This window comes from Bemisia tabaci, chromosome 7 (assembly GCF_918797505.1).
Source record: "Bemisia tabaci chromosome 7, PGI_BMITA_v3".
Taxonomy (NCBI): Eukaryota; Metazoa; Arthropoda; class Insecta; order Hemiptera; family Aleyrodidae; genus Bemisia; species Bemisia tabaci.
The window spans coordinates 34,377,911-34,405,899 of record NC_092799.1 but is presented as its reverse complement, the minus strand read 5'-3'; the positions used below and the strand labels follow the sequence as shown (position 1 = coordinate 34,405,899).

General features: G+C 35.9%; 2 protein-coding genes across 6 annotated transcripts in view; both read right to left on the bottom strand.

The window, feature by feature from the left end:
* Positions 1-19,607, bottom strand: part of LOC109031421 (uncharacterized) — a 127,872-nt gene extending 108,265 nt beyond the window's left edge. For 2 of the 5 annotated variants that reach the window (XM_072302809.1, XM_019042918.2), the window contains exons 1-10: positions 17,719-19,606; positions 14,539-14,730; positions 12,791-12,917; positions 10,014-10,181; positions 8,736-8,989; positions 8,185-8,377; positions 5,429-5,592; positions 4,109-4,271; positions 3,012-3,158; positions 6-2,120 (exon numbers count right to left, since the gene is read on the bottom strand). In XM_072302809.1, coding sequence (XP_072158910.1) covers positions 6-2,120; positions 3,012-3,158; positions 4,109-4,271; positions 5,429-5,592; positions 8,185-8,377; positions 8,736-8,989; positions 10,014-10,181; positions 12,791-12,917; positions 14,539-14,721 — 3,514 coding nt within the window. In that variant the 5' untranslated portion in view covers positions 14,722-14,730; positions 17,719-19,606. Of the gene's footprint in view, positions 1-5; positions 2,121-3,011; positions 3,159-4,108; positions 4,272-5,428; positions 5,593-8,184; positions 8,378-8,735; positions 8,990-10,013; positions 10,182-12,790; positions 12,918-14,538; positions 14,731-17,718 lie in introns of all 5 variants that reach the window. The other 3 variants (XM_019042919.2, XM_019042921.2, XM_019042923.2) reach the window with 3 other exon arrangements.
* Positions 19,608-20,063: 456 nt separating this feature from the next.
* On the bottom strand, positions 20,064-27,980 carry LOC109031410 (chromatin-remodeling complex ATPase chain Iswi). Its single transcript, XM_019042897.2, has one exon. It carries the CDS (start codon positions 27,601-27,603, stop codon positions 23,605-23,607), a length of 3,999 nt encoding a protein of 1,332 aa, XP_018898442.2. The 5' UTR covers positions 27,604-27,980; the 3' UTR covers positions 20,064-23,604.
* Between the last annotated feature and the right edge of the window lie 9 nt (positions 27,981-27,989).

The window sequence follows — 27,989 nt, the reverse complement described above, 5'->3', positions numbered from 1 at the left end:
CATACGCTGCTTTCCATCGGTTGACAAAACTGATCCAACAGAATTTGACTTCTTGAAAGGCGCATTTGAGGGCATAAGAACACGGAATTTATGTATGTGACGAGTCGGTCCATTCTTCAGGCCACTACTTGGAGGTTTGTAGAAAGAATCATCATGATTAAGGAAACTTATTTTTCTCCTACACTCGACAGACTTGGTACCTGACCTGTGCTGGTCCTGGCGATGAGTTTTACATCCAGAATGCCCATTTGAATGACTAGACTTTGGTAAATCTTCGCTTTTTGGATTCCCATGTGGCATATTCTGTTTGCAATTATTTTGAGAACTGCGAAGACAAGAGGACGTTTTTGGCATTGTTTTTTCAAAGGAACTATACCTTGGGCCGAATCTATCATTTGGGCCACAATATCCTCCTTTTTCACGCTGCTTTGGCGCACAATCATCCAACTGTTGAGATCTTTGACTTGACGCTCTTGCTTGGTGTGCACCATTGCAAGATCTCACAATTTCACTGTTGTTGGAGCAACCTACATTTAGCTGACTTTCATTCTGAAATTTATTTGTGCTACATTTACAAGTCGACTTCCTATCCGAGTGATAGCACTTGGTGCAGGTTTGCCGCACGATACTATCACTGCTTTGGGCCTTCGTTCCGATACGCGACAGGTTTCTTTTAGAGCAGTTCTCCCGTCTGTTATTTTGGCAGTGTGTTGGAGTTTTTGCCTGTTCACAACATTTTGGGGTGCATGGAGAAGTTGTTGAAGGTTTTGGGCATCCTTGAACTGTATAGCTGGCAGAATTTGTTATGCTTTCTTTCTGAGGTTCGGTCCGAATAAAGGATTCTGCTTTTTGATTTTCATCAACATGTGGACATTTCTGTCCGATCAATGCTGCATTATTACACGGTGGAGGAGCTAAGTGAATGGAGGAATTATGAGTGCATTTGCTATCTTGTCGAGCAGATTTGGCTCTGGTGGCTTGGGAGGAGGGGCAAGGCTCGGTAGCTTGTTTGGAACTGACTGGGGAAGTTGTCTTATTTGCACAGTGAGATTCTAAAGATGCGTTACAACCAGAGTGAAAACCTTTCATGTCTGTCTCCAAAGTGTAACTAGCTGAGCTAAGGACAGGTTTCTGATCCTCCTGCTCAGCTGTAGTTTTCAGTATTTCATCATCTGGAACACATGGTGGTGGTGGAGGTAAGTTGCATCTGCGGCCTTTCTCCTTAGGACAATGAGAATTTTCGGTTTGTGAATTTAAATTTTCACAAGCTGTTTCAGTAAAATCAAGCACTACACTAACTGAGCGTTTCATGCTTTCACTTTCAGGACTAGGTGATTTTTTAAAAGTTCCATTTGCCACGGATTTTATAACTTTTTCAATGGTGGGGCAAGATTTGTCCACTGTTCCAATCTGAGTGCAAAGTCTATCCATGCTTGGACATTCATTAGAGCAGGGTAGGGTACTTTCAGGGGGGCAAGGCTTTTTGCTAGTATACACACAAGTGGAAACAGACGCAGCCATTGGGACTCTACTATCCGGGTAGGACACGGCTGTTAATGTAGTACCAGAACGCAAACAGGTGCCGGGGGAAATACAAGGAAGTGACTGATTGTTATCCCTGGCACTGGCAGCTGAATCATAACTTGAGTTGTGAGAAAAAACTTCCGTCTTAACAGTGCTTGGTTCGAGATTATTTGCATTGGAAGTTGAGGGACCTGTGATTACTTTCCTATCATTTTCTTTGTTATCTTTATCGGTTTCTGGCTGCTTTTCTTCGGGATACACATATCTACTTACTCCTCGGAAATGATTCAGAACCTTTGAGTTTTTGAGACCAAAAGACTGACTACTTTGCGTGCAAGGATTGGGATCAGGACTCTTTTTTAGGTTGGCGCAGGGTGAGTTATGGGCCGCAAACCGCGGCTTTTCAGGAATACTTTGACAAATGTAATCGCTTGCTTTGCTCTCTCTTCTATCTGTGCTCAATATGCTACTGCAAGGTTTGGTGCTGCAAGGGTTGGAATTACACGATGACAAGTATTGAGAGTCACAAGACTTGCTGTTTCCAACTTGAGATCTGTGCTTTCTGTACTCTTCATTCTTATTTCTTCTACAAATACCTGAGGAAATAAGTAAAAAGGAGAGCTAAAGGGCCGTTCCAAGTATTACGTAAATGACTTTTACCAAAGTTTTGACCCCCCTTTCTTTTAAATTATGTAAGTCTGGCTTGACAGCCCACCCCTTCATTTTACCAAAAATTAACCTGATGGCAAAAAATTAAAAAAATTGCTGGAAAAAATGATTTGTAGAGGAAAATATAATTTTTCCTAGGAGGGAGGCTTGCATTAGCCTGAGCTTCCCTCTTTTCCTTGTTGAACCCTGTAAGTCTAGCTCAGACTTCCTTAAAAAAGCTTGCATAGTACTTAGAATCCTTAAAAGGAACGATAGAATATACAATAAGAATTTCAAATAGGGGAAGTTGCATGAACTGGTCAGAATGTATCGGAAACCTCAGTTGTCCTGTTGATGTGACTTGTGTCTGAACAGAGCATTGAGATGCTTTATGTGATCTCAATTGTCAGCCTCAAATAATTGAGAAGGTCCACTCTTCTCTATTCCACCCATTCTAGTATGGTCGAGTTTTCCTTCAAATATTCTTCCTGACTGCTTCTTCTTGGGCAAGGAGAGCAACTTTGCCCAATTATAAGAACGTTTAAATACGCTCTCATGTAAAGGTCCACAATTTCAGAATTTATTTTGGTATGTGTGATAATAGTAAATGAGTTGGAGTAAGAGATGAATCAAGTTGTGAAAGGGCGATGCTGTTTAAAAACATTTGAGCTCTATAAATGTCACTTCATTAGGTACTTAATTCTCTTTTTTAAAAGCCAAAAAACATTGCACCTTGACACAAAATGAACTGGTAACGGAGGAAATCAAATTTTAAACCTGGCAGACGTCGTAAAATCGAGTTTCAACTTCCAATGAACATTAAACCTAAAATTACTTGCCTGAGGAGCATTTTGGCAGATCCTCAGTGGAGGTTTTCCGACAACTACGACAGAAAGCTGCCTTGCGTTCTTCAAAATCAACTATCTTTGCCTTTTGAGCTGCATTAACTCTAGATAGTTTGGTGATTTCTTGCTGAAGTTTATTTTCTGAAACAAAATCAAAAGATTACATTTTCTAATTTCAAAGAGAATTGGTATTAAATTGGTGATGACACATAGCAGATGTATTTTTTTTAACTTAAAAAATCATTTTTTCTGAGAAAGGGATATTTAAACTCCATTGAAGTCACTTTTAATAAGGGAAGATAGAGTACGTTAAAAACCCACTGAATTGGAACACATTGACATTGAAAGTCCGTTCATACCGTAATTTTAGTCCAGTCCCATTTTTATGTCCATAGGAACAATGTCAGAGAATCCTGTGTACATCAGTGCCACTTCAAACGACAACTTATGTCAGAGCAAATTTTCGGTTCCAAAACAATATAAACAGGATTTTCACCCAAAATCCTTTGTTGAGTTTCAGAACATGTGCGCTTATTTTGTTAGAGGTTTTTCCAAGGAAGTCAACTAATAATGGCACCAATTTTTCGACTTCAGTCATAAATATTCTCCTGCTATTGGTACTTAATAATTATTATGTTTCCAAAAAAAAAAAAAAAAAAAAAAAAAAAAATTCAATGGATGTTTTAGGACAAACATAGAATGTTTTCAAAACACTTATTTCTAACTTAAATATGCAAATTCAGTCTGGACCTTGAGATTAGTTAATGCTAGACCCTTATTTCTAACATTGTAAAGAACGCCAAAACAGCTGATGCTGGTTAAGACATAGTTACTTCAAATTAACAATATCCTTTGTTTCACTTGAACTTTTTTTCAATCGTTTATTTTTTTTCTTTGTTTTCTTTCCTTCCTTGATGATTGCATGCTACTGATGCCTTGGAAAATTAGGATGAGGAAGGACCAATCAATTTTGATCGGTACTGACCCATATCTCACTATATTAAATTCCTTCCAACATGCCCAATTGTAATGAAATTTAACTTCATTATCAATTTAAAACAATAAGTGAATGATACTGAAACAAGACTTACCAATAGCTGTCAGTTCATTCACTTTGTTGGTCAGTTTTTTCCTCTCCTCTGCACCTTTTTCTGCACATTTCCTTAAACTGTCATTATCAGCCATCAATTCATCGACTCGCCGATTCAATTCAGTCATGCATTGTAAAAAGTTTTGCTGCACATGCTCCGTCTTCTTTCAAATTGAAGGGAGAAAATAAATTATTGATTAGCAGTTCAAGATGAAAGTGCGTATTTACTCAGTTGGTAACAAAATTAGCTTGGTTTATTTGTTAGTTAAAGTAAAAACTTTACTTTAGTGATATCAACAATGAATTAATTTATCAGGAATAACACTCTAATTCTCTTGCAACTTGGGGTGAAGAATCTCTGGATAAAATTGGAAATTTCTCTACAAATTACTATCAATTATCAAGAGGTGATATATGGATTTGAAATTCATCTCTTGACCCAAAAAAATCATTACACATAAAATTCAAAATTTACCAGCTTATGATTCTGATTGATGCTGTTAAATGAATACCTCTACAAACTACTGAGATAAGTCCTCTGCAGGCCCTGAGCACACTTATCTTGTTGTTGAAATGTATAAACCACACTGAGTTTCATTACATTGACAATTTCCTTGCAAACATATACTTGCACTTATGCTAGAGTGTCTTTCTTTCCAATTTGAAGCTTTTCTTCTCCGTCTGTCTTGTAGGCAAAAAGGTAATAGGACATGTGTGTTGAATGTGCAAAGAAAATTGCACATACATATTATTTTCCCTCCGAACGTTACTGGTAATTGACTAATTCAGGATGATAAGTTTTCTTAACTTCCAAGCTGACTTTTCAATGGTTTTCTGTGCAGGATTTCTCATAAAAATTCTTTTCACCAAAAAGTTTAAGAACCAAGTTTCTTGAAATTGAAAAAATTCAATTCTTTAGCTGGAAATTTTTTTTCAAAGTTTCACTGCAATTATTAATTTTCAGGGTTGGACAAAATACTCTGACTTGCCCAGGTTTTTTCTGATTTTTCAAGAACTCATCACCCTACAAATCAAAGTGTTTTTAACTCTTAAATATGAATAAATGGCCATTGATGAATATCAATTTGAAGAGATAAAGTATGTTTTTCAGAAAACTTGATCCTTGGCATGAACCATTACCATTAGTCTCAAATCTATAGTTTAAGTGAGTTTGACACCTCAAATATGAAAAGGCACAAATTAAATTGTTCATAACACTGTTTTGTAAATCTTAGCTTTTTTAAAAATTGTATTTTACTAAGTGAACAGTGCAAACCCTGTCCACCTCCTGGGGAATGTTACAGGAATTATAGAAAATTACCTCAGTGGCATCTGTTTTACAGCGTTCACTTGTTCCGTCTTCAGGTGGAGTACTGCAGTGACATCTGGACTCGACTGCACACTTCAACTGAGCTTCTAGGAGGCGATTGTGGTCAGCTAATCGCACAGCAGTGCACATAGCTTCATGTTGCTTTTCTATTGCTTCTGTTAGACAACCATTAAAAAGAAAAATTAGAATAGATTGCTCTATAAGATATCTGTACTAATAAATGTATAAAAAAAGACCTACTTAAATCTGATCAGTAGAAATAGAGAGAGAGAGAGAGAGAGAGAGAGAGAGAGAGAGAGAGAGAGAGAGAGAGAGAGAGAGAGAGAGAGAGAGAGAGAGAGAGAGGAATTAAAAATAATGATTTCATACATTGTTACCTCTGTGCTTGTGAAGTACAGAAATATTGTGATATTTTAAGTTGGGCTGCAGCCTTTACAGCAAAGGCAAATTGTTGAATTTTCATCGGTTTCTTCTTGAATGTGTGGAAACATGCATTAGATGATAGTATTTTTAAAGGTGAGGAAATAAATCATACCCAAGTTTGACCCTAAAAACTAAGTATTGATGAGAAAAAATAACAGCTTTTTCCAGATATGCCGTTCATTCCAGAAATTGTATCTCTCAGCGTAAAATTATAAGGTAACAAAATTTAACACAACAAAATGTTTGCAGGACCAGAAACATCAATTTTGGTTCTGTCAGAGTTTAAAGTCCCTGAACTAAGGGGTCACCTAGAAAACTGGCTCTTTACAGATTCAGAGTGTGTGTTGCAGAAATACTTCGTCTCTGGATGATTTTCCTAACCTGGTGGGTCATAACTGTTCTGATTGAACTGGAAAAAGGAAGAAAATAGATTGGCTTGTTTGAACGTTGTATTCACATACAGGGTATTCGTAAAGTCCCCTCCCCCCCCTCTAACTTTTGACCTAATTGAGGTAGAGATTTGAAACTTGGAGGGTGTTCCTAGATCAAAGGGAGCTACTTTTTGACCCCCCAAAATTTTGGGGGCCCCATTTTGGGGGGGTTACGGACCCTAACTTTTAATTTTCAAATGAGAAGACCCCCTTTGTGATACCTCGTTCGAAAGAGCATAAAAAAAGAAAATTTTTCGCGCAAACCGGAAGTCATTATCTCAAACCGTTTCAAAATGGCGGCGGTCAAAGTTCAAATGGCCGAAAATTGGCACCTCTGCTATTTGCACATGGATTTGCTTGAAACTCGGTATCTGGGGTATTTTGGCACGAGAAAAACGAATTTAACGTTAGATTTTCAAAAAAACCCTAATTTTTCAAAATGGCGACCCGTTTAGGCTCAAAAAGGCCGAAAATTTGACAAACTCGATTTTTTTGCCAATGGATTCACCTGAAATTCGGTATCTGGGGGTATTTTGACCCGAGAATAACGAATTCAACGTTAGATTTTTAAACAAACCCTAATTTTTCAAAATGGCCGCCGATTAAAGTTCAAAATGGTCAACAATTGCAACTCGACTTTTTGCCGATATATTCGCCTGAAACTCGGTGAAATAACGTCGAATTCGTTTGTTTCCCACCCAGTACCCTCAAACACCGAGTTTGAGACGAATCTATCGCAAAAAGTCGAGGTTGCCAATTGTTGACCATTTTGAACTTTAATCGGCGGCCATTTTGAAAAATTAGGGTTTGTTTAAAAATCTAACGTTGAATTCGTTATTCTCGGTCAAAATACCCCAGATACCGAATTTAAGGTGAATCCATTGCAAAAAAATCGAGTTTGTCAAATTTTCGGCCCTTTTTGAGCCTAAAGGGTCGCCATTTTGAAAAATTAGGGTTTTTTTGAAAATCTAACGTTAAATTCGTTTTTCTAGTGCCAAAATACCCCAGATACCGAGTTTCAAGCAAATCCATGTGCAAATAGCAGAGGTGCCAATTTTCGGCCATTTGGAACTTTGACCGGCCGCCATTTTGAAACGGTTTGAGATAATGACTTCCGGTTTGCGCGAAAAATTTTCTTTTTTTATGCTCTTTCGAACGAGGTATCACAAAGGGGTCTTCTCATTTGAAATTAAAAGTTAGGGTCCGTAACCCCCAAAATGGGGCCCCCAAAATTTTGGGGGGTCAAAAAGTAGCTCCCTTTGATCTAGGAACACCCTCCAAGTTTCAAATCTCTACCTCAATTAGGTCAAAAGTTAGAGGGGGGGGAGGGGACTTTACGAACACCCTGTAGATTTACTCAATTCTATTCAAATTAAAACATCTAGATTTGACTGATAGAAATGGGCACTAAAAGGACCCGGGAGTAGAGGAGCAGATAGATGTCAATTGATCCAACAAAAATAATGGAAAATATTTGTGTCCTAGCAGATGTTTAAGTCACCTTGGACTGCCTAGCTTAATCTCAGGCAAGACTTGATTGACTTGTGAAAGGGTCTACCCCTGAGATACTTGATAATTAGTTTAAAAATCTGTTTGCCACTGACATTTGATCCTCCAAATTATTTACAGCACTACCTTAGCTTTCTGAAGAATGGAGCAAAATATTTCCTAGTATTGATTTATAAGTAAAAAAATCGATTTACCTATGCAAAAACTTATGGCATGTGTGAAATTTTGAGAGAAAGAAAAAAAAGAGCTGATCAACTACATCATAGGAGTAACTAGTGACATCAAAAAAATAATTATTGATTTTCGCATGATTCGCTCATGAAAACGTATAAACATATAACTAGGGGATATTATTTCCAACATGAACAAATTTGAGATATAAACCTTCCAGTCGTTGCTGCAGGAAAAGAGTCTTGCTATTTACAGTGCTATTGCTACAGTTGTCCATGTTTGGGTTCATATCGCTAGCACCCTCTAAAGTGCCCTCTGTGTAAAACTCACGATTCACAGCTTCAGCAGGGCGACCACTGCCTAAAAGTTTCTGCAATCGGTCAATCTCAACATCTCGATCAGAGATCTGAAAAAGGGTAAAGGGTTACTTATTGAGAAAAAAATTGAAAGCTAATTCAAAGATTACAGAACCAACTGCTAAAACTAAGGAATGGCTAGGGTCAGATTAAATATTTTGTGCTAAAATTTCTGTGATCTAAAAACCCACCGGACTAAAAAGTCACTATGACACCCAACCAAACTATATTAAAATAAAAATTGCTCAGCAAAAATGCCCGAGCATAGCATTTAAAAATTGGTTAAAATGGATTACCATCATTTTAGCATTATGGGAACCGATTCCTCAATGATGCTTAGCAGTCCTCTTTGAATGCTGCTTTCTTTGAAACATTCTGCACCAAATATCTACGTAGCGTAGTACTAACCTTTGTGGCACATAGTTCTAATTCTTCTTCCAGGTACTGTTTTTCTGCTTCAACATCATTTATTGTTTTCTGCAAGCTCTCGATACGCTTCTCTGTCAATATTACAAGATCGACTACTACTGGATCCTCATTTAGTCGGTTGATTTCTGAGTAGTATATTTGCCAATCCTTGACGCTTTCAACACCAGGGTCTATCTCCAAACGTGTAAAACTCTTCTTTTTTGCAAGAGGGGCTGACCGCTTTTTACTACCAACTATAGGACAAATTATTCAGCCAATTAATTACATAGGAGTAACGATGAGGACAGCCAACTTATAAAATACAGGGTGGCCCAAATTTACCCTGTTTGAGAGTTTTAACTGTGATTTTACAATCATGATAGGTTACTTAGTTTTCTTCATTTCAAAATCAGCAAACATTGTAATACAATGTCTGAAAGGTAGTAGCACTGAATATATTGGTATTTGAAGTGTAGCCGAGTGCTAGAAATAATGTAAAATTTTCTTTAAAAAACTTACGTTTTATTAACAAACTTAGACCGAAGCTTTTCGAAGCAAACGCTTCATCGTCAGGGTCACAAAATCGATATCACAAGGTCCATAGTTTAATTTCAAACAAGGTAACAGATTTCATTGATGGTAACAATTGATAACAAGCTATTAGATCAAAACACTCTTAATAATCAAAACATGTTTTTATTATTAATTATGTTACCATCAATGAAATCTGTTACCTTGTTTGAAATTAAATTATGGCCTTTGTGATATCGATTTTGTGACCCTGACGATGAAGCGTTTGTTTTGAAAAGCTTAGTTTGTTAATAAAATGTAAGTTTTTTAAAGAAAATTTTACATTATTTCTAGCACTCGGCTTCACTCCAAATACCAATTTCTTCATTTCTTGATCACGTTTTTAAATTCTTATCAGGCTATCTTCAGGTCACTAAGGTCAGGATTTTCAGAAGTTCTTCATTTTCAAATTTTCTGGCTTCTTCTGACTTTTCCTAACCTTTAAACAAAGCTTTCACAATTTGTTTTTTTTAAGGGAGCCACATACCTTCTTTTAAAACAATTTTAACTTTCTGTCATGCTTTACTTCATTGGAAAACTGATCCTAGAATTTATTTGAAAAATCTACGCGAATTTTCTTCGCTGTTTAGGGAATACTTTTTTTTCCTTTTTCCTTTGGCTTTAAAATCCTCTTTTCCTTCACATTCAGTAAGACTGACTTGAATTCAAGCTATAAAAAAACGTGGAGAGATCAATAACTGAGCATACCAGCAGTAGTGATGATAGGTTTTAAATCAAGGCCTTGAAGCTGCAGTAATCTCTCATTTTTCAGTTGAGATTCATGTTCCAGCACCTGAATACGATTTGTTTGCAAACTCACTAGGTCCTCAAGGTCAGATCTTTCAGCTTCTACTTTTTTCACTTGTAACTTCAAACCTGTGGAGAGGAAGAGAATATTACAAGAATTGAACAGAAAGGTAACATATTATATAAATAATTAAGGTGAAAAAAAACCTCAAACCAACACCAAGAACCAATTGATTCCTCAAATTTAATGACCACCTTTAAGATAAGAAGAGAAAATAAACTAGGATGGGTAAATTATAATTATGAAAATGAGAATGGAGAGAATTTCCAAAAAAGGTCACACAGCAATTTGTAATCAAGCTATACGTTTCCTTTATTTTCAATTATATGTGTGGATTTTCATGTAAAGAGAGAACCGCCAGGAGAGAAAATTGTTCACACCTTTTTTCCCTCGTGTAAAAAAGTGACATATTTAAATCGATGAGAGTCATCAACTCACATTTCAATAAATAATTTGGAAATCGTTTAAATTCTATAATGCCACTGATTTGATTTTGATAAAAATAACAAATGATAGTTGGCTTGCAGCAGATTTTCAAAACTGGGGGAAGATGAAATCAATTCAAGATGAGTGAGGGGGGGGGGGTGTCGAGATTCATAAATTTTGGAATTATAAAGTTTTGTCTAGAGCACATATTTTTCGGTACATAGATAAAAAAAACCAAATATTTGGAGCTTAAAAAAAAAAAAGTACTGACATGGGTGATAATCTCAGTTTAGAGAAAATCCAAAGCACATTTTAACGTCAGATTCTATTGATGAAATTTCTTGAACACTTAACATGGCAAAGGGAAGGAAAATATTAATTGTCTTGAAGAAGTATCAGAATTTTTAGGATTGAATGGCAAAACACAATTTAGAAGAGACAGTAAGAATCGCCATGAAATCTTTCTGACAAAATTTGCTTTATTTATAATTTCTAAAAACCAAAAGATTTTCTTAAAACCAAAATGCTGCAAAATGATTTAAAAGGAATGAATTCTAGTAGACAAAATCAATAGTATTAAATTTTTATTGAAATCTTAAAACATGCATAAGATCACTTTTTGGTCTGTTTTGTTTAAATTATAAGGCGCTATTTTAGGTATTTAAGTTATAGGAGATCAAAATTAAAAAGTAAAAAATAGTACTGAAATCATTCAATGTTTGAACTTCAGTGGGATTGGGATATCTTACTTCTTTCCAGATGATTTGAACTCTCAGAGGTTTCAGTGTTAACAGGAGTGTTAAGTTGCTTAAATTACTCCAAAAATACAGAACAATATAAGGCGAGAAATCACTTTAACTCCTCTAATACCAACCTGGACACTAAAATGTGCAATTGAAAGACAGAGAATTTAAGAGAAGACCATTAAAGCCTGCCTACAATACTGCCGCAGTATTTTTGACTCCCTCCACAAATTAAAAAGGTAGATAATCAAGAAAAGCTGTATTAACTGGGAAATAAATAATGGGGGGGGGGGGGGCAAGGGATGGGCAGGTGAGGAATAAACACAGGCCAATTAAGTGAGAATTATGCAGACAGGCTGACCGAGTAAACTGCACGGTGAAAAGTTTTGCCACAAACTAGGAACACTAGTGGGAGGGAGGGGAAAGAGAGAGAGGGTGTGAGGGTTGGAAGTTGGAGATCGCATGCTTTGAAGCAATATTTGTATTTCATAACTTTGAGGTGATAAGAAAGCACCCTCTTGTGCTCACTGCCAGGAAGCCGTGTGCAGTTGGGTTAATATACATGTTATGAGCTTGCCGTAAAGACCCCACTTCACACTCAAGGCATGCTTGAGGAGGGGGCAAGAGCGAGGGTTCAGGGATAATTTATTTCCTTTGACACTAACCGTTTTCTCTTTGGTTTACTCTCACAGCAAATACCAGTAACAAAAATACCTTGATTTCCATGGATTAGGAATTCAATAGAGTTAAACCTACTAGTGACTCTGGTTGCTAAAAAAAAGTCAAAAGACCTGTTCATTTCAAAGAGGAATCTCCTTAAAAAAACATTTAAAATAGCTTTCCAAGTTTGAATGCACTGTTTGTTCTTTTTTACCTAAAAACTTCATTTTCCACTTTTAAAAGTTTTCATCACATAATTATAGTAAATTTTTACGAAAATTTTACAAAAAATTTTAGTTTTCATGTTGCATATTTTGTAGATTACTTGGTGTTCAGCATCAAAAGTCGTCAGACAGGAATGGTGAAGCATCCATAATACTTCTTCACACAGAAACTTGTTGGACGTTTCTTTTTCTTTACTTTTATTTTTAAAATTGTAGTATGAGAAGTAATTTAAAAAAAAAAAAAAAAAAAAAAAAAAAAAAAAAAAAAAAAAAATTATAAAAGAATTGATTTTGATGGTGTTTTAACTTGGATACCTAGAAAAAATTAAAAAGAAATTGGATGACAATATTTTTTACAATACCTACATAGTACTATTCGTCATAAAATAACAAAATTTTGGACAATTTCTTCAACTCTACCCATTTCTCTTTAGCAAAAATTTGAATACAGTAGGCATTAGAATTACAATTTATGCTTTGAGCCAACATTTAGTGCAGTATTACCTAACTGCACTTAACTGCCAAAATTTTCAGAAAACCTTGTTTTGAATTTTAAAAACTTTAGATTTAGAACAATCACACAAACAGAGCAATTAAATTTGAAGGTTGAGAATGTTTGCTCACCATGGATTCTTTCTTCAAAATGAGTTTTTTCCTCTAAAATTTGATTATGTAAGCAGTTCAACTGTGTAACGAGTTTTGCGTTGTCACTTTTGTAGGGTTCAACACTTATTTCTAAATTACGACATGCCTGAAACAAAAAAGACACAATGACTAGATAGGATACAGATTGAGATAATTCTTATTTAATCAACCATTACAACTCCTGGTGCACCCATGACCACACACCCTATCTCTGATCTTCAACATATCTAAGAGCTTGTATTCTTCTTACATTGTACGTTCCCTCAATAAAGCTGTTCGGGTTTATTGTCAAGAAAAAAAAAATATTGCAACACACCAATTCAAAAATAAATACCCTGATAATGGGGAGTTAAAATTTTCTTTTAATTCCAATGATACATATTAAAAGCTCAAATCAAAAATAAATACAGGCCTGGTAGGGGATTAAAATTGACTAAAACTTTTTCTAATACATGTCATTAATTTTCAGCTGAAAAATAAAAAAATCCAAAATTTCAACGACTTAAAAAAGCAAAAACCATGCTTGCACAGGGTTACCACATAGAGAACAAAACAAAAACGATTCCAATGAGAAAGTAACCATTGTACCTAGGCAAAGTTTTGGAATGTGTGAGTCATAGAGTGAGAAGAGCAATTTCGAAATGAGCTTTCAGATTGCAGTAATGTCAATTGTATTATAGGAAATTTTGTTAAATGGTAGTCAGTTGAGCAGAGATTTAAGAAACCAAAGCGGTTATTCTACCATAGGATTTGGTGCGCACTTGGTAGTTAGTAGTGGAGAAAACACCAAAAAAACTTGTTTTTTTTTGTTTTATTTTTTTTTTTTTTTTTAACTTTGCATCTAAGTACAAATGAAAATTAGAAATTGCCTTCAATCAAGAAGACACAGCCCCCATTTTACAGAAAATATAAGTTATTGCACAATTTTATCATTTAGCGAATGAATCTTAAGGGCTACACAATCCACTTCTTCTTTTTCTTAAGAGCTTAGCACACCCTTGTTAAAGCCCCTTAGCCTTAGTTTTTCAACAAGCAGCCACCGAACTGAAATTAGGATTAACATGTAATTTGATTGGTTCTCAATTTTGATACTTGCTCCCATCTGAACTTTCAATAATTCACTATTTTAAGACTTAACTGTTCTACTTCTAATGCAGCTGAAGTTGGCACTTACTTCTAATCAGTGCTGACAGATGGAAACTTTTGAATTTGATTTCTGGGAGGAAAATTTAAAAAAATACTGTCAGGTACCAAAAAAACCAGTAACATATAATTGAATTAATTCTTTTTCTAAACCTTGACATCCCTTTTCAATAAAATTTCAGTGGTAAACAGAATTAACATAAGCACAATTTTGCAGATTTTAAAGAGGTTATAGCTTACAGTGCTAGGTTAAAAAACAGCTGACTTGTAAAGAATTTTATATGAAAACAAACCAGAGAACCAGACATGCTGAAGAAGATAAGATGAAAATGGGGTCCCAGAAAAGTGAATTCCTCTCACAAGCTGCTACAAGGACTCAATTATGGTTCTTGTGACCTATTCAGGAGCTTGATGCGGACTTGGGTAGAAAGAATTTTAAGTTCATCTCAAAATAAACAGATAATTACCACAAGAAGAGAAAAAAGAGGCACTATTTTTGGCTGCTGATAAGAGCTGAATCATGGAAAAAACTAGGCGAAAAAAGAATGGGGAGCAACCTCAGCAGTTCGAGGCGAACCACTTACCTGAATACTGTTATGGGCAGTTTCCTTGTAGTACTTTAATTTTTGTGATGTGTGAAGGTAGTCAGCTAGTAGATGCTCCACTAACAGCAACGAATCTTTGCTTAGAGGTTGAAGATAGCCAAGATCGTTCAACTGCGATCTTAGTTTCTGATATCGGAGGTTTTTCTGAGTATCACAGCACATGTTGATTATCTGCAAAGCAAAAAGTAAGGATCAGTAAATGGTCAGATTGGTGAACTCTAACGTTTACATGAATTTTCCTGTTTAGATAGAATGAAAACTTGATAAATGAGGATTTGAGAGTTTATTTGATTACGGCAACCAACAAAAAACAAAACAAAATGAGCAAATGATGATGACAGATAAGCCCGATAACAAGTTGCTTCATTGAAACTCAGGATCAATTTTTCTTGATTATTTTAAGCTTTTAAAGTTACTTGAGTACATAGTGAGAGGCTCTTCTAAAATAGAGCTGGCTGTGATGCACTCTGCATCTAGAGCAAGAATTTTCCATGAGTGGGCATTGAGATTGGGGAGGGTGAGGACTTCACCATCAGAAATATGGTCAGAGAAAAAACCTCATATAGCACAGAGGGCTCAGTGGCTTCCGGTAGATTTTGATGAAACTTTAATAGATTGACATAAAGTTCATCATTGGCACAAAGCCAAAAAATTAACCCATTCTACCGAGTAGAAGCCAAGATATTCGCAATTGGACCCAGACTATTTTCTATCATGTCAAAGCATAGCGAAAGAATTACACGCTCTCTCTCCTCTGGTTATTAGGTGTTCTCGATCAGACCTCGCACGCTCACTAAACTCGGCCAGTGTGAAGGCCATACTCCCTTCTTCTCCCCGCATCTGCCAATTCTGTTTCAGGGTTTATGCAACTCTTTGTCATTTTGGACTCCAGCATATCACACAGCCCAAGTTGGCGAGAGCGTACATATGGAAGGAGTGAGTAATGACAATTTGAGATTGTAGTTACCTGGAGGAATGAGGGAAAGGGTTTCCTGACTGTGTTCTTAGCAGGCAAGGAAAGGCGGCTAGGAACACAAATTTACCTCCACCGCGCAGAAAATAGTCTGAGTTCAATAGCGCATATCTCGGCCTCTACTCATTAGAATGAGTTAATTTTTTGGCTTTGTGCTAATGATGAACTTTAAGTCAATCTATTGAAGTTTCATCAAAATATACTGGGAGCCACTGAACCCCCTGTTCTCTGCAGGGTTCTTTTTTAGATTCAGGATGTCTGCAAAAAAAATTAATTACATTTTTTTGTCCTGGCCATCCAGCATTTAGAAATTTTATGGGCAATTTTTTCTGGCAAAAATCCTTCTTCCACTGATAATATAATATCACAATCATGCAATTTAGGTACATTTGTTTCTGCTCTTCTCTCTAAGATTTTATTTCTATTGCCTCAGTTTATTTCTGATTCTTGAAGGAATGACAGTCCGTTCCTTGTCTACTTAAATACCTGATATAAGTTATGTGGCACACAGGCTAAGATGATTTGTCCCCAATTCTTGATTTGGTCAAACTAGCATGTTAAATAGCATCAATTAAGTAAGTCAAAATCTAGGTAGACTTTGACTAATAAGTTGAAAAGAACAAAAGCCCTTGCGCAATTAATCTAAAGTTTTGATCTTCACAAAAAAAAAAAAAAAAAAAAATTCAAAATTTGAAGAAATGAAAACAGGATTTTCTAGGGGTCAAGAGAGTTCCTGGCTTTCCACGATTTGGCGCAAGCCAAAAAAGTGTTACCATCAGAAGTGATGACCTTTTTTTTCCTTTTCCTACTTTTTTTTTTTGGTAATCAGGTTTTTTCATTGAACAATGGGAAGAAAATTTTAAGATGATAGTAAGAAGGGCTTAATCAACGCCTATTTTATTACTTCTAAGCCGAACGTCGCTAAAGAAAAAAAAAACAGAGGGCTTTTCACAATTTCAGCGCAAGCATAGTCGGGAGTATTATCAACTCCTGGATTTCCTACAAAACAGGGTCTCATATAATACAGAGGACAATTACTGAATTGATTGCAACATTTTTTTCACAGACAAATCCTGCATTCATTTCTAAAAATTATGCTATTACTTGTAAAGGTTGAGAATGACTCTTTAGACTTATAAGCAGGTGCTATCATCTTATTGAGAACTGCCATGATTTTTTAAAGCGATGCGATATTCAGGATGTCCAAGAATTAAGTACAAATATTGAAGGAGTCAATTCATTGGTCAAAAAAAGACGTTTTAGTGGTATAACTTTTTATTCCAAAAAAAAAGACGTCTTTTTAACACTGGTACAATGTTTATAACCATTTTAATAAATATTGATAACCAAAATTTTTTGCGCTCTTTTATTTTTTACCTGAACTCGTATCGAATTTCTAACTATAATTAATGTTATTAGCAACAAAAATTTATTTTTGACGGCACCACTAGATTTAGCGTTGAAAAATATTGGGAAAATGTATCTTGCGTTTTTTCTCTGTGACTCGTCATTTTCGAGATGATAGGGACTAATAGGAATAGCTGGGGGATAGTGGGGCCGACAGGGAAAGCATCCTTGGAAAATAAAGTATACCGCAAAAACGCCTTTTATTGACCCAAAGAATTGATTCCTTCAATATTCTTACTTAATCCTGGGACACTCTGTAGAGCACGCCAGTTTTATCACTTCACCTTTTCACCACATCAATCACCGTGCGTAAGGCAGGCTATCATGAAGTTATGATTTCCTAAAATGACCCAATTCAAACTGAAACATAATTCCATCCGTATCAGGATCCATCCTCTTTGTTATCAAGAAAATTGGAAACAGTGTGGAGCTAATGTCAGTTAGAATGGCAGTTGTAAACTTTCAGTTAGTATGCGTTTGTGCTGCTACTGTTGAATACCAGTCAAGGAATAGCTAAAAGCAGCGCCAGTATGTAGAATAGTCCACTGTTTGTGACCATTAAAATCAAACAACTGCCCACTCACCTGACAAAAACTCTGACGATACTCTTCATCCTCAAGTAATTTCTGTTATCAAACTGTTGCATCAAACAGTATTCATTGAAGTATGCACTTAAATATGGTGACAAAATGTTTAGAAGCATAGCAAGAATGATTGCGATCCATGGTTACGCTATATTCGCAAATATCTTTTAAAAAACAATAATCGAGCATTGGTACCTGTTTGACGATCCACTTATTTCGCAGGTCGGGTCAATGAAGAATGCATGGTGCTAAGTGGTAATGAATTCAGTAGATCAATTGCTGAGAATTTGAAATGAAAACCATAGTTGGAATAAAGTTAACAAGGCAAAAAAGACAGGAAATGATACGACAGTTCAAGGAAACCAAAATCTCCGGTCACAGCGCAAAACAAACGAACAAAACACAACAACTGCCTAACCTCAAAATCTCATGCCATTTTTCCCGCTCAACAGACAGCCAATCAGGTGTCACTGTCACAGCGGTAAATTTGAAAGCGCAGAAATGATTTCTGTTCCATGGCGCGAAAGGGAAGTGAGCGTAAGCAGCAGCGGAATGATTTCAAAGCTAACGACGAAGTTTACAAAGTGATGAAAAGCAAAGAGTCTCCAAATATTAGATCTCCTAGCTGCTTCACTCGTGATGCTTCTCAAATCCTACTTGTAATTCGTGATTACGAAGTCAGGAAGACTCCGATGTGTAGAGTGGACGAACCTTTTATGATGCCATGTCAACAGAGAAACTCCCAAACCGTATGTAGATCTCGGTTTGCGACTTTGCAAACTTCCTGCCATACTTCATTCTTTAAGTGGAGAGCTGTTAAATGGCAAATCTCGAAAATTTCCGAGAATTTTCATCTCTGCGGAACGAATTCTGAGAAAACTTCAAGGAATGATGTTGATTTGTTCACCTTTAAAAAAATATAACAGAAAAACTATATATTTAAGTTAAGAAGCACCTTCTTATTCCATTTTGCGTAAAAATGCTACCATGTGTTTTCCCAAGTGCCTTATCATTTCATTCTTGTAAATTTTACCTAAATTTGTAGTTTTGTACACAGCATAAGGTATATTTTGCAGTTTGTACCTACTTCATGTTTAGCATCTCCTTATACACTTAAGTATTGTGATTTTTGGTATTTTGATGCCAATTTTTTTTTCTTGATGTAAATTTCACTTAATAGGAACAAAAAGGGCTTCCAAATCAGTTTTTCTTTTTTCGTACTTTTTTTAGGTAAAAATTTAACAGTCAATCAATGCTTGTTACTATAAGGATTATTCCACTTCCACCGAGATTCAAAAATTGGAGGACGAGATTATCTGATTATATTTGCACATTTACTCCTGGCACAAGGCACAGTCAAATAAATATTTGACACAGTGCATGAACACAGAGTCAAGACAAACTATCGTTTCCATTTTTCTGGGAAAACTAGCACCAGTGAATTAAGTAAAAATCAGAACTTCGTAGTTCTATATGCAAGACCCAGTTGATGTATCATAGGATCGCAATCCGACTGTCTGATGGTCATTTGAGAGCTAGAGAAAATTGCAATTTCATCACTGTGATAAGAATTGAAATCTTTAAGAATATTTTTTTGAAAATTTGCGTTGAATGGAAAAAAGTACTGCGAAGTCTCTTGTCAATACCAAAGTAGCACAGTTACAATAAATTGCAATTATACGGTAAAATTGGTTAATCGTAACGTATTGGAATGTTGTCTGTTCACTGGATGAAGGGGCTTCTCTTATTGTTCATTACAATGAAACTTGAAATAAGATGGATTTTTTGTGTGTGACAAATTACCAATGCCTTTCACATATGTAGGTATATCTCTTTCTTCTTGCTAGTTTAAAAAAGGCATTTATGGACCGTTTTAAAAAGTTTTGCAATTTAATTGCAGAATTATTTCAATTTATCCATTAAAACAGTGCTACTTGGGTAGGAAATGATGATTTCATCATGATTTTATACAATGATGTAAAAATGATATCTAGATTCGGAGTCTTCCTCATTATTAATGAAAAAATAAAAAATTAACTTTATGAGTCGCTCAACAGGAGAAAAGGCCCTAGCACTGGAAATCCTCACTCATGTGGGTAAATGATCATAAAGATAACTTTGTGAGCTGAGGTGTTTAATTAAATATAATGACATACGCCTTGGGGGTTTGTACCTAACTAAGGAAGAGCTAAAGCATTCCTCTAATATTATAGTTTTTGAGGCGAAAAATCTTTGAACGCTGTTGCTCCAGAGACCTCTTTATGGTTAATAGGGAAGCTTAGGAATGCAAAACTCATTGGTGCATCTCTTTTCATTGACAGAATTAGATCTAAAAATAAAATAAATAAAACAATGTAAGTATGACTATTATATTTAACAATATTGGCAAAAAGAATACAGTTGAGTGTGAGATTCAAGAGAATTAAAGAATTTTCCGATGTATTAGATGGTAGACTTGGAGGAGGCGAGGGGGAGTATCAAGGAATGACCAAAATACATAAACTTTTTACAGGGTTTGTGAGAATAAAAAAAAAATTAAATGTGTGTGTACTTAAATCATTCTTTTAATTTTTGAACATATTGTTGAAGCTTCTAACTGCAGCTAGGACAATCACAGAATATGGTTTTGATACAGCTGAAAGAGAAACAGTATACACAAAAATTGTTCTTGAGCCCAGACTAATTACAAATAAAAAATGTGAAAACTGACAGAGACTGAAAAAGAATAAAATACATAAAATAATGCGAAACTATCACATTTAACAAGATTAGCAAAAAGAATGCAGTGAGGGGTAGAATTCTCGGAATTTGAGAAGTTCCGATAAATTTTACCAGTAAGAAGTTCCTCCAAAACCATCATGTTCAGACGGGTGAAAAAATGGATAGGCTCTTAAAAATATGGAACAAATGAAGGGTCATAAGTCAAAAATCAAAGGAAACAAGAAAGAAAAGGTCCTCACATTTGAAATGGGAGGGAGATTTTGTGGGAAGCAGGCAGGCAGGATTTTTGAGAACAGGGAAGTCTGAAAAATTCTGCATCCCTACTTACAATTATTAAAACTGGCTTTTTCTCAGATCTAGTGTTATTTGCACCTATCAACTTCAAAGGAATATGACTTAACAACAGCTCGAGATTTAAAACTTGAAAGAAAATGGAAGTTGTACAATTTTGGAGGGATTATCTTTCATTATTATTTACAGAGATATCACTAAAAAATATTAATTAATGATATAAGTTAATAAGAAATGAATTAACAATGATTTAGCAACCTGCAACCAAAGAGTGGTCCAGCAGATAAGCATATGTGGTAAGAAATGGAGTTCTAGGTTCAGCTATACCTTTGGCATTTACTTTCAAGATGTTTAGCTGACAACAGTTACCGTGTAGCTGTTAGACAAACTGTAGAAGGTTAAAAAGAACAAATCCTTATCAAGAAAAGCGAGGTGAGACATGAGAGGTTGGATAAGTGCTCCTGCATTAGGAACGAACCACAGTATGCTGCAATTTGCTAGGATAAAATGTTGGTCCTCCTGAATTTTGCCATGATTCTGGTTTTTGGACAAGACAGAAATACTATCTACCAATCTGCTTAATTACTCAATATGTCAACCATTGCAAATGTCAGTAACAGATGGAACAATTTTTAAACCGATATACTACATTTTGAGGTAGTTCACTTTGGAGACCATCTGGACCTGGCAGAAGAGTAGCATTTTTCAGGAAGCAGGCATAGAGAAAAAAAAGGAGGTGTTCGCGTCTTGAGGATTGTGTACCTTGTGACGTAGGTCGGTACAACTTGGTCAGCAAAATCCGGAACTTGAAGTATGAAACACGGACCATGACGTCCAATTTTTTTGCTTAAATCAACTCCTGATATAATCTCAAACACTTTACATAGAATGACTTTTTTCCATCAATTACACCATTTCCGAGAAAATCGATGATGTAAGTCGCCGTACCGACCTACGTCATTAAAAAAATTCCAAAATGCCCAAAATGCAAATACCTCCTATTTTTTTTCTCTATGAGGGGCACGTAAATGAGGAAGTGACTGGAATTAAAAGGTTAGAAATTTTTGGGCGGTTATTTTAGAGGAAACCACTTTTGTTGTGTTTGCAGCAATTTTTAAAAAACTTTCCTTTGAAATTGTATGCTTGAAACTGTTTTCGAAGTGATCACTTTAATATGCATCAGTGTCAGAGAAAGCAGTGACTGATGGTGGCAGGCATCTTTCCTGATTGCTTTAAGTCTGCTTTTTGACAATTTAATGATTATTTTAGATCAATCCTCTTAATTTAAAAGACTGATATTACTCTTTTTAATTCGTTTGTACACTGTTATTCACAACTTTTTAGAGGTAAAAAATCGGGATGGAGAGATTGTCAAAAAATGCTACTCTCACTTCATGCTACTAACAATGAGTGAAATCACATGGTTGAAGTGAATATTAGAAAAATATCACTAAATATTGGAAAAGCTCTACAAATGTGTAAAATAGCAGAGAAATCAATTTTAAGGTGCTCACAAATGAAGTCCAAAAACATTTTAAAGAAGAAGGTGGAACCCAAGATGTGGCAGTTGGATAGCTGAACTCTTGAGGCTTGAGACTCAAACCTTAATGTATTGTACTGAGCTGAAAATCAATTTTTCTCACAAAAAGTCGTTGTCTCATCGTCAGTTTCGACGATACTCGGTAATACTTAAGCCTTGAATAAACGGGGTACAAGTCTCATGCATCAGAGGCTCTAGGTTGCCACATCTACAGTGCACCACCTAAAATCATTCAAAAAAAAAAGTAAAATTATTAACTTAAAATAGAGAAACTATAAACAATTTAAACATACAAAACATGTGAAATGACACAGGAAAAATGACAAAAATCACAGAAACAAAGAAAAAAGGAGGAGAGAGCCGGCTGGAGTAATTAAAATACAAAGTAAAGTACAAATGTAAAACAGAGATAGGTTTGCTGTTGAAATGCTCTCAAAAATAATTACCTCCACAATTAATTAAGAATTGAGTTGGACTCAAAACGCAATAATTTAAAATACTTACTTAATAATATTAAAGCAATAGTGAATAAATATTAAACAGGTACCTAGAATAATAGGACAAGGCTAGACAATGAAAGGCTCATTGTGGAGAAGTTGATACATAAGATAAAATACTATTACCAAAGCGTATCATCAGTGGAACTACAAAACCGCAAATCTCCGTTTGCAGTCCTACAGACTTCCCGTCACGATTTATTTTTTGATGGAAAAATAATCAACATCATTTCTTGAAAACTTACCTGATTTTTGTTTTTTATGGGGTGAGTATTCTGTAAGAGTTACGAGCAAAAGTGTTGGTTCATTTTCTTTCAATTAAATAAAATCCAAGAACCAAGATTTTTAAATACAGAATACTTACTGCAAACAAGATTCACGTTTTTGAAGTATCACCATCGATGTGTTGACTGTAGATAGCCTTTCTTTACAAAGCATTGGTCGTACTAATTTCATAAATTAACAAAAAACTTTAAAAATAATAGTTTATTTTTAGTTAATCAAATTGATATTCTTCAGACAATTCTGGAGAAAAATAGGACCAATTGGATAGAGTTCATCAGAAAGGAGCCAACCCACAATAAGTTGAAACTGAGAAAATGAGGTTTAAAGTTTTATTCCTGCATATGGCTCAATGTAGAAAATAAAGTTTAACTCCTTTTTTCACACACTATTTCTGTTTTTTGACTTTCAGTTTTTAGCGGGAGAAAATATACAACTAGTGGAACTAAAAAAACATTTTTGACTAACTTTCTCTCTCTGTGAGTTGGTTCCTTTCTGATAAACTCGGTCCAAAAGAGAATTAAAATAAGCATACATACCTGATGAAATTCGGGGAATTTGTACTTACAATTGACAGAAAATAGCTTTTAAAAAAGCTTGGGAATCTGAATTTCACCAGGAGTGGATAATTTCAGATACAAAGTAACATTAACGATGAACTTAAATTTAACTATTTCCTATAACATCACGGGTAGAGGACAAAAAGGCTCATATCACTTTAGTGCTAACAGAAAAGGAAAATAATGTCACCTATTTTGGATTTTTCTTTGTCTTGGCGGTTGATGGCTTGGAATTATTCAATGATGCATCAATTTCAGCTTCAACCAAACTCTTCTTCCTCTGCACTGGAAAACTTGAGGTATCCTCAGTTGAGGGAATAACTTCATTTTCTTTCTCTAATTTTTTCTTCTTAGGTTTTAATGAGTCAGGGGCATCAATATTATTTCGTTTCAAGTTCTTTTTTGAAGAAATAGTGGGCTCAGGGGTATCCTTGAGCAGCTTGATTTTTTCTTCTTTTTGAGTACTCTTTCTGCTTGGTGATCCTCGTTCTGATTCGGTCGCAGTGGCCCCAATTTTGCTAACCCTTTGACTTCTACTATTTTTCATCGGACTTAGCTTTGAGTTATCGATTGTGGTAGCGATTGAATTTTTTGCTTGAGTATTGTTTTTTTCAACTGATAATTCAGTGAGATCTATTACCTTGTTAATATTCTGATTTTTTTTTGAAGGTGATGTTTGACTTGAATTTTTTCCTGACAAATTACTTTGGTTTCTCTTCTGTTTCTGTATTTTCATTATACTGGCTTTCATAGTGTCATCAGGATTATTTAAAGTTTCATCGTTGGACTTTACTTCAACTGTGGAGGATTTAGAAGAAACTGTTTCAATTCCATTTTTTCTTTCAATTTTCTTCTTTTTAGGTGGAGAGGGTTCTGAATTGGCAGAAGACAATGTTTCACTCTTTCTCTTTTTCAAATTAGAACTCTTTGCATTACTTGTATTGTCAGCTCCTTTTTTTCCTGCCTGTTGACTCTTCCTCCTTTCTTTCTCCTCTTCTTTTTCCTTCAGCTTCCGTTCTTTCTCTTCTTTCCTTTCCTTTTCCTTCTTTTCTTTTGCTTCCTTTCTTTCCTTGTCTCTTTTTTCTTTTTCTTCTTTCCTTTCCTTGTCTCTTTTTTCTTTTTCTTCTTTCCTTTCCCTGTCTCTTTTTTCTTTTATCTCCATCCTTTCTTGGTATTTCTTGGCCTTTTCTATGTCATTAATAGGTGGTTGCAATTCTTTGTTTATCATTGTAATCAAGTGCTTACAGCGTTTCTTCAAATCAGAAGGTGAACTTTTCTTGAAGATGCGGCTATGCTGGAAACCAGGTGCTGATTCAGTGGCCTCCTTTAATTGTTCCCAAACATCAGAATAAAATTCGGAGTTGAGAAGCATATGCAATGTGCTAATCAAAAATCGATCGTCTTCTTCAGTAAAACCCATGGCTCTAGTGGGTATCGATTTTGGCTTTTTCTTACCATACACGATTTGCAGCTCTGTGAATGGATCTTGATACGACTTCATCTTGTTATCTAGAGTTCTCTTGATTGCTTTCAATCGCTCAATTGATGCCTCACCGAGCTCAATTTGTGACTGAATACGATTACAATTGCGTAGCTCTTGAAATCGGTCCCAAAACACTGAGCAATATTTCAGGACTTCGTCTGGTGTTTTGTCTTCAACTGCCTTACAAATTTTATCAAGATTATCTCTTCCATAAACTTCATTTGCTTTAACAAACTGACGGAAATCCTTTAAGCTCCAGTTCATGAATCCTTGAGTTGAAAGCTCTTCTTTTTCCTCGATTTCATCCTCCGTAAGTGGTTGGGCTTCATCAATTTTTAACTGTTCTTCATACTGGGCTTTGGCTGCTTTGTCGCCTAATCTTGCGTCTAAAGGAGCTTGTAGCTCATGGCTTTTTTGCCACCATCGGAATGCTTTTCCTTGAAGCTCATACAGACGCTTTGGCAAAAATTGAAAGTCAAAAATCTTTTCAGGCTTTGGAAATTTAGGCTGTTTGGGTTCTTTAGGTTCATTAGGTGTTTTGGATCCGTAATACGCTTGATGCATTAGCTCTCGCTCAGAATAATTGGATTTTCTTTCTCGTCTAGGTGGCTCAATCCAGTTTTCAATACTGACCAATTTTTGCTTGGTTCTGTAGTCCTGGCCTTCAAACATATAGAATGATTCTGTGGGAGCATCAAGTGTGAAGTTTTTTAGGTTCGATTCTCCAAGAGCTTCCATTTGTTCTTTGATTTTTTCTGTTTTAGCGGCTCCTTTCTGTAAAATTGTGTCGATATCTTCATCAGTTATTTCTGAATCTTTGGAAGATATGACATGCTTAGCTCCAAACTGGATCATGTTCAACATTTCGCCTTTCTTCAATGTCTTTTTTTGACCAGCTAAACGACCTTGCTGAATAACGAGCTTATCAAGCCGTAGCTTGACCTCTGCCCTTTCAATTATTTTTTCTTCAACAGTGTTTTCAGTAATCAATCGGAAAACTCTCACTTGTTTCTTTTGACCAATACGATGAACTCTATCTATGGCTTGTAAATCTACCTGAGGGTTCCAGTCAGAGTCATACATGATGACAACATCTGCAGAGGCTAAGTTGATACCAAGACCACCAGCTCGAGTTGACAGTATGTAGACAAACTTGTCACTTCCAGGTGCGTTAAAGGCATCTATGTCTTGCTGCCTATCTTCATGAGGTGTACTGCCATCCAACCTGCAATATTTGTATCCTCGCAAAAAGAAATAATCTTCTAGGATATCCATCATACGGGTCATCTGACAAAAGATCAAAACTCTAGAGTCTTGTTCTTTAAGTTTGTAGAGTAGTTTGTCAAGAATGACCATTTTTCCACAATTTGTTATTAGGTGTTCATCAGTGGTGAACGGAGGACCGTCTTCGGCTCCATCAAATAGGTATGGATGGTTGCAACATTTACGCAAATGCATCAATATGTTCAAAAGTCTCATTTTTTCCATGGTACCAGCACCATTTATTATATCGATGTCTTTCAATAAAATTTTGGTGTACCACTCTCTTTGCATTTTACTTAATCCGATGTACACTTTGGTTTCTAGCTTGGGGAGCAAACTTTTCTCCACTTCCGACTTGATACGACGCATCAAAAAAGGACGAAGAATGGCATGGAGTCTTTCAACTAATGCATCATCTCCAAAACATCTGTTGAGGTTAAACCATGCGTCAAAATCTTCTGCAGACCCAAATACGTCCGGAAGTAAAAAATTTAACAAGGACCACAGTTCATGAAGATTGTTTTGTAAGGGGGTGCCGGTCAAGAGAAGTCGATTAGCAGACTCAAATTCTCTGACAAACTCAGAAAGCTTAGAATTTTCATTTTTAATTCGATGGGCTTCATCAATGACCACGTATCGCCAATTAAACTTTTTCAAAGCACATTTCTCTCTGAGTACCATTTCATAAGAAGTGATACATGCATTCCACTTACCAGGCATCAACACATCTTTGATAAAAACTCTCCTGGTTTCTTGATCTCCTATTAAACAAATCGCTTTAAGAGAGGGACACCACTTTTTAAATTCATTCATCCAGTTAGATAATGTGGACTTGGGAACGATTACTAGATGCGGACCATTAATGTTCCGATAATGCTTCATGTAACCCAATAATGATATTGTTTGAAGGGTTTTGCCTAGGCCCATCTCATCAGCCAAGATGCCATTTATCCCGTTCTCAAAAAGAGAGATCATCCAATTAAGTCCTCTGACTTGATAATCCCTCATCTCTCCATTTTTGATGTACGATGGTGATTTATCAAAAGTTGTAATTACCTTCACTTCCGAATTGCTCTGAGCAAGAAGTTCTTCATCTTCTTCCTGCTCTGTTTTACGATGTCGAGTGTCACCGATGTTTTTGGAGGGTGAGCTTGGGGCCGACGACTCTCTGTTCTCAGATTTTCTTCCTAATTTGCCGATCGTTTCATCTTTGGCCTCCTTCGTCATAAAGTGAGAGAAAATCTCAGTCTGCTTTAACAAATATTCAAAACGTTTGCTTTGGTCTTTCTTCACTTTCGCATCAAAATCAGTTTTCTCCTTGGAAGAGCAAGAAGGCCTTGTCGGTTTGGTAGATGCTTGCCTCGCAGTGGATTTTGTGGGAGATTCCTTACCTTTAGCTGGAGAGCTAGGGTTTGATTCACGCTTGGCTCGTAAGCTCACCATGGTTTCTCACAAAACTGGACACTTCACAAAACTAAGAGGAGGAATTGATTCTGATACTGAACATGTAGGTAGGTAGAAAAGCAAATGTTATCAGGCATGAGCAGGCATACGGTAAAACTAAGATAAACTCGGCACTGATCACAAACCACGGAGAAGTCTAATGGAAAGTCAGAAGACTACAAACTTCACAGTGACAGAATTGTCAATCAAGAACTCGTTCTGAAAATATCTAATGATCTAAATCCCGAGATTTGAAGTGAAACAGAAAGAAACATGCGACATTTTTATTTTGGAGGGAGAATTGAGCGTCAAACGAGCATGCCCATAAACTTGCCCAAATTTTAGGTGGAAGGCTGGCCGAACGAATCCAACACATAAACTTTGTG